Source organism: Triticum aestivum, chromosome 2D (genome assembly GCF_018294505.1).
Source record: "Triticum aestivum cultivar Chinese Spring chromosome 2D, IWGSC CS RefSeq v2.1, whole genome shotgun sequence".
In the NCBI taxonomy this organism is placed as follows: domain Eukaryota; kingdom Viridiplantae; phylum Streptophyta; class Magnoliopsida; order Poales; family Poaceae; genus Triticum; species Triticum aestivum.
The window spans coordinates 478499947-478516362 of record NC_057799.1 but is presented as its reverse complement, the minus strand read 5'-3'; the positions used below and the strand labels follow the sequence as shown (position 1 = coordinate 478516362).

At 45.4% G+C, this 16416-nt stretch overlaps 1 protein-coding gene across 3 annotated transcripts; it reads left to right on the top strand.

Annotated features, from left to right (window-relative positions):
• The first annotated feature begins 13189 nt into the window (after positions 1-13189).
• Positions 13190-16134, top strand: LOC123049630 (mRNA cap guanine-N7 methyltransferase 2). 3 transcript variants are annotated; one of them, XM_044472530.1, is made up of 12 exons: positions 13190-13511; positions 13640-13738; positions 13850-13928; positions 14026-14123; positions 14209-14280; positions 14365-14474; positions 14616-14726; positions 14809-14901; positions 15009-15077; positions 15271-15359; positions 15434-15513; positions 15596-16134. In XM_044472530.1, the coding sequence occupies exons 2-12, from the start codon at positions 13658-13660 to the stop codon at positions 15722-15724; spliced, it is 1011 nt and encodes a 336-aa protein (XP_044328465.1). In that variant the 5' UTR covers positions 13190-13511; positions 13640-13657; the 3' UTR covers positions 15725-16134. The 3 variants fall into 3 exon arrangements, 2 of the variants coding, with proteins under 2 accessions (XP_044328465.1, XP_044328466.1); XM_044472531.1 differs by having other exon boundaries at positions 13191-13511; positions 15599-16134; XR_006423621.1 differs by lacking the exon at positions 15596-16134 and having other exon boundaries at positions 15194-15359; positions 15434-15494.
• The last annotated feature ends 282 nt before the right edge of the window (positions 16135-16416 follow it).

The following is a 16416-nucleotide window of genomic DNA, read 5'->3' as shown; positions in this document are numbered from 1 at the left end:
TGCTCGGCCCAATATCTTCGAATCCATTGGATTCATGTTTTGCGTTGGCCATAGCTCTCTTCAGGATCAGTCTTGTATAACTCATAGAGATCTTCGGGCAAATCCTTTGATGTGCCCCCACGGCGCTGCCTGCCGCCCTTTCTTGCTGACTTTTCTGTGGCCATGAAGTTCAAACTGAATGGCTTCAGAACTCGCAAAGGCTTCCGTCTGCTGGTCAGATAGGAATTGGCTTCAGGAGAATTGATGTGACGCTGTAAGAACTTTGCAAATGAATGCAAACTATGAGAACCAAGGGATTCTCCCACGGACATGTACCTGTGATAGCATTAGAGATGCGAGGGAAGGGGAAGAGGTCATATGCATTCTCAGAAGATTTTGAAGATAAATCAGTTTGAAGCATTGACCTCATAGCGCGAAGACATTCACTTATTTGTTGAGAGTTGGTTCCAGATTTGTACGAATCCAAGAATAGGTGCAAGTGAGGAATCAAACTAGTTGTGAAGCATAAGTGAATATACTAGGCATGCTATGAGATGCAGAACAGAATAGATCCAATTTTGTAGGTTTAGAAACCACTTTTGGTGGAGAAGGATGGATCTATCGGATCAAAAAGGCAGTAAAAAGTAAGTTTTAATTACCACACGAAGAACTGCTAGACGGAGTGGAGTGGGAGGCCGAGCAGTTCAATCGCCCGTGCCCTAACTTGGCGACGGAAGACACCTACGGCGGCGGCGGAAGAGACGAGGTCCGCGGCCGGCATGAGGACAACGTCGGTGAGGTCGCGGCAGCTAAGCGCTTCATCGCCGGCGTCATCGAGAGTTAGCGGTGGCGCTAGGGTTTGTGCGAGGTGGAGAGGTGAGAGAAGGATTTTGACCGCGATGTGATGTGTATTTATAAGGAAAGGGACAGCACAACGCAATTACGCAGGTGCCCCTGGCGGTTCACATCTGAGGGACACGTGGAAAGCATGCAACACATTGGAAGTGGTTCCATGTTCCCACGCACGCCTGGACTGTCGGGTGGTCGTTCCGGCTTCTCCGGGTTTCAGGCAATAATGATAGCATTTAAAACAGATTCAATTTTTGTCTCTGTATCTTCTGCTGACAAGGACGCAGAGAAGATATTTGACAGTTTCAATAGAATGCATATGATTTGGATAGATAGAATTTGAGATAGAAGCATAGAAGAGGTTAGTGTCCGATCACATTCACTTAGATCAAAAGATTCAAGCAAGAAGACATAGCTATAAGTGAATGCTGTAGAGGACAGAACACAAATGCATGTATATAAGACCAAATCAACATTGTGAAGATAAACATGAAGTCAAATCAATGTTGAAGACAAACCAAATGCGAAGACTTTGCAAATGACACGCCGGATGAAACACTTCAAACAAGAATTTGGTGGTGGTGTTACCCACCGTATAGGAAGTATTAGACCCAGACACGACACACAATTATCGTGGCGCTCCAAAGTCAAATTCCGTGTTAATGTATTCACACTTAGAGTGTATGTCTTCATTGATTGAAGATATACGTTACTTCGTGTGTTGCACATCTAAGTCATCAATATGCATAAGTGTTAGGCTGAGTGTCCAATTACATGACATTTGAGGATTCTAAGATATTTAGCTCACATCACAACTTGCAAAACCTTTTCTGATCCAAGGGCTTTGTGAAGATATCTGCCAATTGCTCTTCAGTGTTGACGTGAATGATATCAATATATTCCTTCATGACATGATCTGTGAGAAAGTGATGACGAATTTCAATGTGCTTTGTATTCGAGTGCTGAACTGGGTTGTTGGCAATCTTGATGGCGCTTTCATTGTCGCAGTAGAGTGGCACTTGCTTCAAATGGATGCCATAGTCCTTGAGAGTCTGCTTCATCCATAGAAGCTGAGCGCAGCAAGATCCAGCAGCAATGTATTCAGATTCAGCAGTGGAGAGAGACACACAGTTCTGCTTCTTTGAAGACCAACAGACAAGTGATCGTCCCAGAAAGTGACATGTGCCTGATGTAGACTTGCGATCAACCTTGTCACCAGCATAATCAGCATCTGAGAATCCAACAAGATCAAACTCCGAGCCCTTTGGATACCATAATCCTAGTGTTGGGGTGTAAGCCAAATATCGAAGAATTCGCTTCACAGCTAAGTGATGCGATTCCTTTGGTGCCGCTTGGAACCGGGCACACATGCAAACACTAAGCATTATATCTGGCCTAGATGCACATAAATAAAGTAAAGAACCAATCATGGAGCGGTATACCTTTTGATCGAACTCTTTACCATTGGCGTCGGGACTCAGATGACTTTTTGTTGGCATTGGCGTCGTGTATCCTTTGCAATCTTGCATTCCAAACTTCTTCAAGCAATCCTTGAGATATTTCTCTTGAGATATGAAGATGTCGTTGCTTTGCTGACGGATTTGAAGACCAAGGAAGAACTTCAACTCACCCATCATGGACATCTGATATTGCTCTTGCATCATGTGTCCAAACTCATCACTGTATCTCTTGTCAGTGCAGCCGAAGATAATGTCATCCACATAGATTTGGCACACAAATAGTTCTCCATCATATGTCTTCGTGAAGAGTGTAGGATCTAGAGAACTGGGTTTGAAGCCTTTGCTCTTCAGGAAGTCTTTGAGTGTGTCATACCAAGCACGAGGGGCTTGTTTGAGTCCATACAGTGCCTTGTTGAGCTTGTATACCATATCAGGATGTTTTGGATCTTCAAAGCTAGGTGGTTGTGCAACATACACTTCTTCTTCAATCTTGCCATTGAGAACGACACTCTTTCACATCCATTTGATACAAAAGGATGTTGTGATGGTTGGTATAGGCTAGTAGTATGCGAATGGCTTCAAGCCTAGCCACGGGAGCAAATGTTTCATCAAAGTCAATCCCTTCAACTTGAGTGTATCCTTGAGCAACGAGACGAGCCTTGTTTCTGACAACTTGACCATGCTCATCTTGTTTGTTGCGATAGATCCATTTGGTGCCAATGACATTGTGCTTGCGAGGGTCAGGACGCTTGACCAATTCCCACACATTGTTCAGCTCGAACTGTTGAAGCTCTTCTTGCATAGCTTGAATCCATTTAGGTTCCATGAAAGCTTCAGCAACTTTCTTGGGTTCAGATATTGAGACAAATGCAAAGTGCCCACAGAAATTTGCTAGTTATGTTGCTCTTGAATGAGTGAGTGGACCAGGTGCATTGATGCTATCAATTATCTTCTCAATATGTACTTCATTTGCAACACGAGGATGAGCTGGACGAAGATTTTGCTCTTGCTGATCATTGTCTTCATTTTGAGCATTGGCTTCAGGCTGAGCATTGTCTTCAGGTTGATTAGGCGCAGAAATGATAAGTTCCTCTTCAGAAGGTATGATTTCTCCAGTTCCCATAAGCTTGATTGATTCACTAGGAGGAACTTCATCTAGCACATTTGGCAGGTGCTCTCTTTGCGAGCCGTTAGTCTCATCGAACCGCACATCCACAGTTTCAACCACTTTATAGTGAAAGAGGTTGAAGACTCTGTAGGAGTGCGAATCCTTTCCGTAACCAAGCATAAAACCTTCATGTGCATTCGGTGCAAATTTTGAAGTGTGATGTGGATCCTTGATCCAACACCTGGCACCAAATACTCTGAAGTAACTGACGTTTGGCTTCTTACCAGTCAGGAGCTCATAGGATGTCTTCTTCAGAAGCTTGTGAAGATATACACGGTTGATGGCGTGGCATGCAGTATCAATAGCTTCAGGCCAGAACTTCCTTGGAGTCTTGTACTCATCAAGCATCGTTCGAGCCATCTCAATGAGTGTTCTATTCTTGCGCTCCATGATGCCATTTTGCTGAGGTGTGTATGGAGCAGAGAACTCATGAGTGATGCCTAATGTATCAAGGTAAAGGTCGAGGCCGGTGTTCTTGAACTTTGTGCGGTTGTCACTTATGATGTGCTTGATCTTGATGCCATAGTTCATCATGGCACGATTGGCGAAGCGTCTGAAGACATCCCGCACTTCATTCTTGTAGAGGATTATATGCACCCATGTATATCTTGAATAATCATCAACAATGACGAAACCATAGAGGCAAGCAGTGGTAGTAAGAGTGGAGTAGTGAGTAAGGCCAAATAAGTCCATGTGAAGCAGCTCGAAGGGTTGAGATGTCGTCATGATTGTCTTTGAGGGATGCTTGGCCCTAGTCATCTTTCCAGCTTCGCAGGAACCACACAGATGATCCTTCTTGAACTTGACGCCCTCGATGCCTACGACGTGTTTCTTCTTCGCAAGAGTGTACAAGTTCCTCATGCCAGCATGCCCTAGCCTTCGATGCCAGAGCCAACACTCTGAAGCTTTTGCTAGAAGACATACGACCAACTGTGGTCCTGCTGAGAAATCTACCATGTATAGATCATCTTTCCGATATCCTTCAAAGACTATAGACTTGTCAGATTCCATCAAAACAAGGCAACGATATTTTCCAAATATCACAATCATGTTCAAATCACAAAGCATTGAGACAGACATTAAGTTGAAACCAAGGGATTCAACAAGCATCACTTTATCCATGTGCTGATCCTTTGAGATTGCAACTCTACCTAGACCCAACACCTTGCTTTTACCAGTGTCGGCAAATGTGATGTGACTCTTGTCAGATGGACGTAAGGTTGAGTCCATGAGAAGACTTCGATCACCAGTCATATGATTAGTGCATCCACTGTCCATAATCCATTCTGAAGCATGAGGTGTCATACCCTACAGTCTAGTTAGGGGGGTAGGCTTCACCAAGGGTATTGTGAAGCATAAACATTTGACGGACAAGCGGATTATGAAAGCTCAGATCAAGGTTAGGACTGATAGGATGATTGGCAAATGATTCAGGAACAAAATACATAGTAAGTCCATTTGGGCATTTTATCTTGCGCCCTACAAGATGTTTTAGGTCCCCAGCATAAGCATCAGACGCCTTTGATTTCCGGCTGGAGACCTTTCCCTGCAAAAGAGAGTTAAGATTTCTTAACCACCCACATTTTCAGGGGTGGCTTCGAAGCAATGAGTCTAAGTGCAGCATCTGAGAACTTCGGCTTCGGATCCCTAGCAAATAGCCTTGCAGGAGGTGAATAATACTCATATGAATAAGCAGAAAAGTTTTTGTTTTTAGGACCATAGCGGTTTGAAGAAACACGCTCATATTCATAAGTCTGAGCATGATTTCCCTGCAAAACATTGGCGTTAGGGTGACTCTGGTGAGTCCTCTGTCTGTATGAAGCCTTTGGACCATATGAAGCCTTTGGTCTGGGGTTTGTCTTCTTCCCTTGTGGTGTCATGATGAAATTCACAGGAAGATTCTCAAGACACCTTTTGGGCACCCAGATCTTCTTCATAGATGGCCCATTCCTGCAGTTAGTACCAATATACCTGGCAAACACTTCACCCTTCTGATTCTTAAACAGTTTATAGTTTGCATCAAAGGATTCATCAATGATAATCGGGTTAGCACAAGTGAAGCCAAATAAGGTGGATGGGTCTACTGAAGGTCCCTTTGCAGCAACCCATGTGGTTTTGGGGTACTGCTCAGGCTTCCAGTAAGAACCATCAACATTCATTTTCCTCTCGAACCCAACACCCTCTTTCCTAGGGTTTCGGTTCAGAATCTGCTTTTTGAGGACATCACATAGTGTCTGATGCCCTTTGAGACTTTCGTACATCCCAGTCTCAAGCAATGTCTTCAGCCTGGCATTTTCATCAGCAATAGTAGTGGCATCCTCAGCAGAGGGGTTAGTTACCACATCAGCAGTTGAAGATATTGCAACAGTAGCAGTAGTGGAACATTCAGCAACAGAAGTAGCATTATCACGCTCAAGGCATTTTAGACATGGTGGTTCAAATCCTTCCTGAGCGGGACTGATCTGTTGAGCGGGAAGTGACTCGTTCTCTTTTTGAAGATCTTCGTGAACCGCTCTCAATTTCTCAAGTTCTTGCTTCCTTTGAAGATAATCGTAGGAAAGCTTTTCATGAGTTGTTGAGAGCGTTTCATGACGACTTTCAAGTTCCTCGTACTTAACATGAAGATTTTTGATGTCTTCAATTAAGGACTGAGATCGGGTCATTTCCGCCTCCAACAGGTCATCACTTTTGTCTAACAATTTTTGAATATGTTCCATAGCTTTCTGTTGTTCAGTTGCAATTTTAGCAAGTGTTTTGTAGCTGGGTTTAGATTCACAGTCAGAGTCATCTTCACTTGATGTTTGAAAGTAAGCATCACATGAGTTTACCTTGGCACCACGTGCCATGAAGCAGTAGGTGGGAGCAGAGTCGTCCTTGTCATTAGCATCAGCGTTGGTGATGGAGCCATTGTCTTCAGTGTTGAAGATGGACTTGGCAACATAGGCTGTAGCTAGAGCCAGACTTGCAATGCCAGAGTCGGACTCCTCCTCAGACTCCACCTCTGCCTCCTCAGAAGCAGACTCCTCCTCTGAATCCATTTCCTTGCCAACAAAAGCACGAGCCTTGCCAGATGAGCTCTTCTTGTGTGATGAAGACTTGGACGAAGACTTGGAAGAAGACTTTGAGGATTTCTTCTTCTTCTTGTCTTCAGAATCATATTCCTTGCTCTTCTTCTTCTTCTTCTTCTTGTTCTCATTGTCCCACTGAGGACACTCAGAGATGTAGTGACCAGGTTTCTTGCACTTGTGGCATGTTCTCTTCTTGTGGTCATGAGTAGAAGCTTCATCATTTCTCGAGCTGGATCTTGAAGACTTTCTGAAGCCTTTCCTCTTGGTGAATTTCTGGAACTTCTTCACAAGCATAGCAAGCTCTTTTCCAATGTCTTCAGGATCCCCAGAACTCCAGTCAGATTTTTCTTCAGATGAGGAAACAGCCTTTGCCTTCAAAGCGCGAGTACGTCCATAGCTAGGACCATAGATATCTCTTTTCTCAGATAATTGGAACTCATGTGTGTTGAGCCTCTTAAGTATGTCAGACGGATCGAGAGTCTTGAAGTCAGGGCGTTCTTGGATCATCAAGGCTAGGGTGTCAAACAAGCTGTCAAGTGATCTCAGGAGAGTCTTGACGATTTCATGCTTGGTGATCTCAGTGGCGCCAAGTGCATGAAGCTCATTTGTGATATCAGTGAGGCGATCAAACGTGAGCTGGACATTCTCATTGTCATTTCTCTTGAAGCGGTTGAAGAGGTTGCGAAGAACACTGATCCTTTGGTCTCTCTGGGTTGAGACGCCTTCATTGACCTTGGAGAGCCAGTCCCAGACTAGCTTCGCAGTTTCCAGTGCACTTACACGGCCATACTCTCCTTTGGTCAGATGACCACAGATGATGTTCTTGGCAGTTGAATCCAGTTGAATGAACCTCTTCACATCAGCAGGAGTGATACCTTCACCGGCCTTGGGAACGCCGTTCTCAACGACATACCAGAGGTTGACATCAATGGCTTCAAGATGCATACGCATCTTATTCTTCCAGTAGGGGTAATCAGTGCCATCGAAGACAAGGCACGCATCGGAGACTTTGATTATCCCTGCAGTCGACATAGCTAAAACTCCAGGTGGTTAAACCGAATCACACAGAACAAGGGAGCACCTTGCTCTGATACCAATTGAAAGTGCTAGTTATCGACTAGAGGGGGGTGAATAGGCGGTTTTTATGAACGGCTTCAAAACACGGGGGCTTTGAAGACAAACACAACAATTGAACCTATTGATATGCAGCGGAAGGTAGACTACACTAGACAAACCATAGTCAAGTAAGCAATAAAGTGACAGCATGAAGACTATTAGCAGCTAGGCAGTATGGATCAGAATGGAAGATGGTATGAAGCCAAACAACAATAGTTAACACACAGTGAAGTCAATCAGATAAGGCAGGCAGGCAATGACTTCACGAAGATAAACTGTAATTAAAGAGAGGGAGAAGATAAAACCAGTTGCTTGGTGAGGACAGGGATTTGTTGGACCAGTTCCAGTTGCTGTGACAACTGTACGTCTGGTTAGGGAGGCTGAGATTCAACTCACAAGACCGCGTCTTCACCTTATTCCCCTTGAGCTAAGGACACTTAGTCCCCGCCCAATCACTCTGGTAAGTCTTCAAGGTAGACTTCCAAACCTTCACAGACTTCGTTCACCAGCAATTCACAATGACTCTTGGACGCTCAGAACGCGACGCCTAACCGACTGGAGGATTCACAATCCTCAAGTGTAACAAGTCTTCAGGTCACGCGGACAGAAAGACTTCAGTGATGTCAAACACTCTTTGGGCTCTGGGGGTTTTGGGCTTTGTCCTTGCAAGGATCTCTCTCTCAAATGCTTCGGAGGTGGGTTTCTCTCAAACGACAAAAGCCGTGCACTAACTCTGAGCAGCCACCAATTTATGGTGTAGGGGGTGGGCTATTTATAGCCAGGAGGCAACCCGACCTGATTTTTCCGAAATCACCCTGGGTCACTAAGGAATTGACACGTGTCCAATGGTCAGATTTCAAACACACGCGGCAGCTTGACTTGGGCTACAAGTAAAGCTGACTCATCCAGCTTTGGATAAGATTTGCTCTCATTGTCTTCGCTCGAAGACATAGGATTTGGTTGAGCATCACTTCAGTCACTCTGACTTTGTTCACTTGGACCCCACTTAACAGTACGGTGGTTCCTATGACTCAACAAGGAAGAAAAGGAAACTACGAAACAACTATGTCTTCGCACTCCATAGTCTTCACGTGAATGTCTTCTCGAGTCATAATCTTCGTTGTGAATATCTTCACATACCACCATTGTCTTCAATGTCTTCACACATTTTTAGGGGTCATCTCTGGTAGGTAAACGAATCAATGAGGGACTACTACCTGTGTTATCCTGCAATTCTCACAAACACATTAGTCCCTCAACCAGGTTTGTCGTCAATACTCCAAAACCAACTAGGGGTGGCACTAGATGTACTTACAGGGGAGAAGGGGTGTTACACCGCTGCATAGAGAGGGGGAGGAAGTTGGTGTTGACGGTAGCAAGATTGTTAATGTAGATCGTCGTCCTGATCGTTGCCCCGGCGACACTCCGGCGCCATCGGGAGAGAGGGGGAGAGAGCCCCCTCCTTCTTCTTCTTCCTTGGCCTCCCCCCTAGATGGGAGGAGAGTTCCCCCTCTGGTCCATGGCCTCCATGGCCGTGGAGGGGCGGGCGCCCCTCCGAGATTGGATCTCCCTCTCTGTTCTCTTCTGTTTCGCGTTCTCCAGACCTGGCCGAAAACTGTTTCTTATATCCCGAAGATCTGTAACTTCGATTGCGCTGAGATTTGAACATGATTTTTTTGCGGATATAAGCTTCCTTGCGCCCGAAGTAGAGCCCCAACCGACGTACGAGGTGGGCACAACCCACCACGGCACGCCTGGCTCCGGGACCGCGCCCTGGTGGGTTGTGCCCACCACGGGCCTCCGTTTGCGGTGATTCCAACTCCCCAAAATCACATATATTCCAAACTAATTCTCCATGAAATTTTATTGCATTTGGACTTTGTTTGATATGGATACTCTGTGATGCAAAAAACAGGAACTGGCACTGGGCACTGGATCAATAGGTTAGTCCGATAAATCATATAAAAAGTTGCCAAAAGTATGTGAAAGTGGTATAATATTGGCATGAAACAATAAAAAAATATAGATACGACGGACCCGTATCAAGGATCCCCTCGTCCGTACAGTTGTGGCAAAATACGGAAATCGCGTCGTTGTCGCAACAATCTTTGATCTTGTTTTTGACAAGAAGGAACCTGGCCCAAAAGTGATGGACTGTTTCCTGAGGTTGCTGCCGCACATACATTAGGTCGCATATGTACGGAGGACCGGAATTGCTTGAAGAATATTGCTTGTGGTGGGTGGGCGGGCTTAAATCCGAACCTTGACCCACTGTGGGATCCGGAGTTTGAAGAACTTCTGACGTCACCAGACCAGGATCCGGAGTGCCCTGGGAGTTTTCAGGCTCAACGCCTGTTTCTATGTTCGGAGGACGGAGGGTTTCTTCCCGAAGATGGGTATCCGGCTCGCAGGGCTCGGAAATCCGAACATAGCTTGTTCTCAGCACATGGGAAGAGGTATTCTCGGCTTGTTCCTCCACAACCGCTACCTGATGGGTGATCGGGCGGGACCTGATTTCTCTGTGATCGGGTTTAAGCCTGATCCGATCGTAGTCTTTTGCGACCCCCAGGGCGGCGATGCGATCTAGAAGTTTGTTCAAAGACAAGACATCTGCTGGATCCATCTTATCGGAGTGTTCGGGGCCGATGCAGAGATGATTTTTGGCGATTTGGGGGACCGCTTTTGGCTTGACGGCCGAGCGGGCGCCCATGGTAAAACTACCGAGCTGGAGGTTCTGCCCAGGAGCTAGGTCCTCCCAGAGGTGATTTTGTCATTGATGACAAGGCGAGCCATCGATCCTTCTATTGAAGACACAGAGGAACTCTCAATGAAAGCACCAATGTCGGTGTCAAAACCAGCTGATCTCGGGTATGGGGTCCCGAATTGTGCGTCTGAGGATCGAAGGTAACAGGAGACAGGGGACACGATGTTTACCCAGGTTCAGGCCCTCTTAATGGAGGCAATACCCTACTTCCTGCTTGATTGACTTTGATGAGTATAGGGGTTACAAGAGTTGATCTACCTCGAGATCGTAATGGCTAAACCCTAGATGTCTAGTCCTGTATGATTTGTGATAGCCTCTACGGACTAACCCCTCCGGTTTATATAGACACCGGAGGGGGCTAGGGTTGTACAAAGTCGGTTTACAGAGAAAAGAAACTACACATCTGGCCGCCAAGCTTGCTATCCACGCAAAGGAGAGTCCCATCCGGACACGGGGAAGGCCTTCTATCTTGTATCTTCACGGCCCATCAGTCCGACCCATGTCACATAGCCCGGCCATCCGAGGACCCCTTAAAACCAGGACTCCCTCACCCTCCCCATCTTCTAACCAATACTGTCTGTTGGGTTTGATTGTTATCAACATCCTATGAGCCGAACGGAGTGAAATTACCTCTCCTCTCTTTGTCCCATGCCAAGAAATCATCAACTTTTCTCGTGCAAAGTGAGATACTCAGAATAGAGCCCGCATCAAAAGGAATAAACACTTCCCGAACCACTTCTACACATTTGGGGGGTGGGGTGGGGGGCTATGGTACCATCGATGTACTATGCCTTGGCATAACTTCATGTGGGATCTAGTTGTGCGCCCATATGTTAGTAGTTTCTTTTGTACGAATCCTCCTAATAATACCTTGAGCAACAAGAATTGCACGCCAAATTTGCGCTGAATGAGAACCTAACCCGGCTTCCAAAAGAGACCTCTCCGGGTAATACATTGCTTTGAGAATTCTTGCACTTAGGGATGGCAGGTCATGTATTAGACGCCAAGTCCTGCCTTGCCAATAGAGAAAGATTAAAAATCTCAAGGTCTAGAAATGCAAGATCGCCTAAATATTTTAGCCTAGTCATTACATCCCACGAGACCTAGCACGACTTCCATTTTCCCATCTTGCTATCTCACAAGAACTGTCGAATGATTGAAGTAACACTGTCACATAATCCTCTCGGCAATATGAAGCAAGCCCGTGAGTACACTAGGATGATATGTGCAACTGCCTTGATGAGCACTTCCTTCCCTGCTAAAAGTTTCTCCATCCAACACCTTACCATCTCCCACATTCTATTGCACAAATATTTTAAAAAAGAGTAAAATACACCAAAGGTCCTAAAAATATTCCAAATGTGTCAAATAGGTACTAAAAGTTTTAAATCGTTCACCGCGGGTCCTATGTGCAACAGCCGCCACAAAAATACTTTAGCTTCAATGTGTGTATTTTACCTGAGACTTTTAGGACCCACTCGACACATTTTGAATAGTTTAAGACCCGCGGAGGACGACTTACACACATTTAGGACCTAGTGTGAACGATTTCAAACTTTTAGGATCTACTTGACACACTTGGCATACTTTTAGGACCTCCAATGTATTTTACTATTAAAATAATGGATTTTTGAGACAATCGAGACATTTTTTAAATGGATAAATGAAGCTTACGCTGATCGATCCCAACTTCTAAAAACTGTCACGAAATCACTAGTTAAGGAGTACTCGTTGCAAAGATCACTCACACCTCCACAGGCTGCGACAAGTGGCATGCTGTATGTGCGCCACTTGTCGTAACCGGGGAGTTTTTCCTTTTTTCGTAGATTCGTTTATTCAAAATATTTTATCTCTTTAACCGTGCGTCCAAATCTCGAACCGTTTTCACCGTTGGATTCCTCGCGTCGAGATCTTTAAAACTAGATCACATGTTGGTAGGTTTTGATGAACTTTTATTTCATGAAAAAACCGGACGAAAAAACCGAACCGGAAGCACGTGTTTTTCCCTTTCTGAAAGAGGCATGCATGTGCCTCTCGCGAAACCACAACCGTGCCTCTTGTGGAAGCAAAATCGTGCCTCTCGCGAAAGGAAAAAAAAAGAGAAAGCACGTTTTTTTTCGTTTCAGAGTAGGCACGGCCGTGCCTCTCGCGAAAGCACAACCATGCCTCTCACGGAATCAAAACTGTGCCTCTCGTGAAAGAAAAAAAATAAAAAACACGTTTTTTTTCGTTTCCGAGTGGCACGGTCGTGCCTCTCATGAAAGCACAACCGTGCCTCTCGCGGAAGCAAAACCGTGCCTCTCGCGGAAGGAAAAAAAATCAGAAAACGCGTTTTTTTATTTCCGTTTCTGAGAGGCACGGCCGTGACTCTTGCGAAAGCACAACCGTGCCTCTCTCGAAAGCAAAACCGTGCCTTTCGCGGAAGGAAAAAAACAGAAAACACGTTTTTTTCGTTTCTGAGAGGCACGGCCGTGACTCTTGCGAGAGGAGAAGAAAAGAAAACGCGTTTTTTCGTGAAGTTTTCTTTTTGATTTTTTTATCCTAAAGTTCAGGAAGACCGGTGAAAAACCGATACATCAAAAAAAACTTATTTAAAAAACTGAAAAGACGTGCTGAAAAATAAAAAAAACGAAATCTGAAGAGAGCGTCTAGAGCGCGACACGTGGCGGGCGGCTGGGAGCGCGCAAGTGGCGTTGATCGTCACGTGAGGCTAGCAGGCCGCGTGGAGCAAAGCGGGCTCTGTCCCGCGGCTCAACAACTCGCTCTGGCCTGCTGTGGCCTAATGGAGTGTAGTCCGTGGCTCGTTGTTTGGCCCAGTTGCGAGAATCATATCGAGAGCGTCGTCTTCAGCAGCCACTCGCCGTTCTTGTCCGCCGCCGGAGCGTCTGTACGCGCCGCCGGAGAGCCCGGGCACGTTCCCTAGGCGCGGGTACGATAACACCCAAAGCCCCTCTCCACGGCTTCTTCTCCGCCGTCCCATACCGGCGCGGTACCGTCGGCGCTCGGTGCGCTACCTCTCCGCATCGCCGGCTGCGCGGTTTCGGCTCAACCCCATCGCGTCCCTGCTGCCTCGACCCCGTCCGCAGTTCTCGTGATTGGTTTCTAAGGTAGGAGCACCTTCTTCATCCATGATTTGTTAAACCCCGCTGAACCTCGAGAAATTTCGAGCGTGCACCGGCACGCCGTCTAGATCCGCCCCTGAATCCCCAACCATCGTCTACATGTTTATCCGCAGCTGCAGCAGAGACAGTGCATGGCCGCGGCACCACATCACCTGCTCTATGAATTCGCCAAGGCTGCACTCATCAAGATATTTGCATTTCCTTATGCCACGGTCTGTTGTACGCTCCTCTCTTTCATGATACCCAATTCGTTCCGGTTAGTGAACAACTGAGCAACAGAAACTTGATGCTGGCTTGCTTTTGCCCGTTGTAAAATGTTGCAGGTCTGCGACATGTACTGCAACGGTGGAGCTGATACAGAAAAGTGGGCTGATGCCCAAGCTGGTCGCTACATAGGAATTGGTAGGCCGACTCACTATAACCTGAGCCCCTACTTGTTTTCTTTGTTCAGAGTACCTGAATCTTTTGCTTATAGTGAACTTACTGCTTTCTGTGATAGATGCTTCTGCGTCAGCTGTCAGTAGTGACGACCGTGAACTGTGGGAGAACAAATGGAAACCTTTCACCACTGAGTTCATCGAGTTGAATCCTTCTGCTGTAATCTCCTTTGCCCCACCCCTGCTTACTTGCATGAAATTGAAGTGTTCAGTGCTGATGGCATGTATTGTGGTCTGTATAACAGGATGACTTTGAAGCTCGGTTGCAAGAAAAGGGCATCCAAGCAGATATAGTTTGCTGCATGCAGAATTTACAGGCAAGTTGAGTTTTCTCCACCTCCGGAATATGGCATACTGTTAAGCTTTGCTAATCTTCAAAGTTTATCCATGTTGAAAGATAGTTATGCTTTGAAAGTGAGGAGCACGCAAAGAAGCTTCTCAATAATGTATCATCATTGCTCAAACCTGGAGGCTATTTCTTTGGCATAATTCCTGATTCATCTACAATATGGTATGGCCCCTCATACCATATATTCTCCAATTTAAAGATTAGTTACCACCTAATCTTTAATATATATTCTCCTATTTCAAATTTAGTTTGAACACCACTATTCTGATTCTTTGTGAGCTTAACGGCATTTTAATTTTGTAGGACTAAATATCAAAAGAATGTTGAGGCTTCACATAATAAGGGTCTGAAGGTTGTTCCAAATAGCATCCGCTCTGACAACTATACAATTACCTTCGAAATCGAGGAAGAAAAGTATGAGCTCAACTTCTGTATCTATGTACGTCTGAATAGGTTTGCTATCTTGAGGTTGAGGCATTACATCCAAATGGTGCAGGTTTCCCTTCTTCGGAAAGAAGTACCAACTCAAATTTGCAAATGAAGCGATGTTTGAGAATCATTGCCTAGTCCACTTTCCCAGCCTTATGAGGTTACCATTTTCTCATTCATTTCCAACATTTTGTTGTAGTCTTCCGTTCATGTAAACCAACAACTTGAATCACAAGGTTTTCACAATATTATAATATGTTGGAACAGATTAGCAAGGGAGGCTGGACTTGAATATGTGGAGATCCAGAACTTGACTGAGTTTTATGATGACAACAGGTGCCCGTATCTTATTGAACGCCTGTGTTATTTTCATGAAGTCATTTAATGCATAATGATTCATAGTAAAATTTATTTGTATAAGTTACTTTAATTTTGTCTCCTCTTTTCCACAGAAATGTAATGTGATTATACTACACTAATGAATGGTGGGCATATCTGATGGTTTATTTTGGTTCTGACTGACTTCCAGAACACAGTTTGCTCCAATGCTTGGTAGTTGTGGTGCCAATTTGGTTGACCCTCGTGGAAAGCTCATTGCTCGTTCCTATGATATTTTAGGTGCTGTACCCTTTTCCTGCATTGGGTTCATTCAAATATTCCAATTCGCTCAGTGCTTAATCTGATTTGTGCAGGCCTGTATTCGACTTTTGTATTCCAGAAGCCTGACCCAGATGCAATACCACCTGCTGTAACACCTGACCCAGATGAAGAGGTCTGCTCTTCCTTGCCAAACAGCACTAGATTTTTGTTTACTGTTTCAGTGGTGACTATTAGTTAACCCCTGATTGAAACAGCAGGAGCGGCTCTGGAGGCAGCAGGCGGCAGCGGATGATTTGAGGCGCCCACAGGGAGAGGTGATGCCAATAGACCCTGATCAGAAAGGGATCCTGGGCCCAGGACCTGCAGATATGAGGCTTAATTAGTTTGTCAGAAAACTCAGATGTAGATATAGGCTTGGGGGTAATTGTGCTCCCTCAGTTGATGGTGCATGGCCATGCTTGTGACCTCCCCTGTGTCGCTAGTTGATCTGAAGCTCATGTCAAAAGGGAAAAAGGTTGAGCTGAAGCTCACGCTGGTGGCTGATGCAAGTTTGGGCATTCATTGATGTCCACCAGGCCAATTTCCATGTGTGCTGTCATCACCAGTAGTCTAATTTCAAGTCATGTTGCATTAGGTCCTAACTAGTAGTACAAGGTATTTTGTGTGTGTGTGTAGAGGTACACTTAAGTTGCGTGCTTTGTATAACATGGCTTTTCAGAATTTTGTGGTAGTGTGACCGTGAAAGACTATCTTTCAGATGATACAACTATTGGTGAAAACAGTTTTTAATCAATTGACGGCAGCATGACATGGATGCACGGACAAACTAGCAAGAGTTATACCAGCTGATTACACAGAGTGGGAATATGATAATGCTGTTGCCAGCATCATTGATACCAACCACCTATTGTGGAATCAATCTACCAATGGCCAATTAAACTAGGGCGACGCTACATGTCTGCCGGTGGATTAATTGAAAACATCCGCCGCCTCCTACGTTGTTGGATGGAGCCACAAATAGTCATCGGATCTCCCCCAATGAAATGCGTCGTCAATTGCAACAAGGTAGATGTTC

Bases quoted from the DNA above. Each gene is read 5' to 3' on its own strand.
- LOC123049630 (XM_044472530.1), top strand. From the start codon at position 13,658: ATGGCCGCGGCACCACATCACCTGCTCTATGAATTCGCCAAGGCTGCA. The intron at 13,929-14,025 runs GTAGGCCGACTC...TTTCTGTGATAG, and splicing joins TGGTCGCTACATAGGAATTG to ATGCTTCTGCGTCAGCTGTC. The intron at 14,124-14,208 runs GTAATCTCCTTT...TCTGTATAACAG, and splicing joins TCGAGTTGAATCCTTCTGCT to GATGACTTTGAAGCTCGGTT.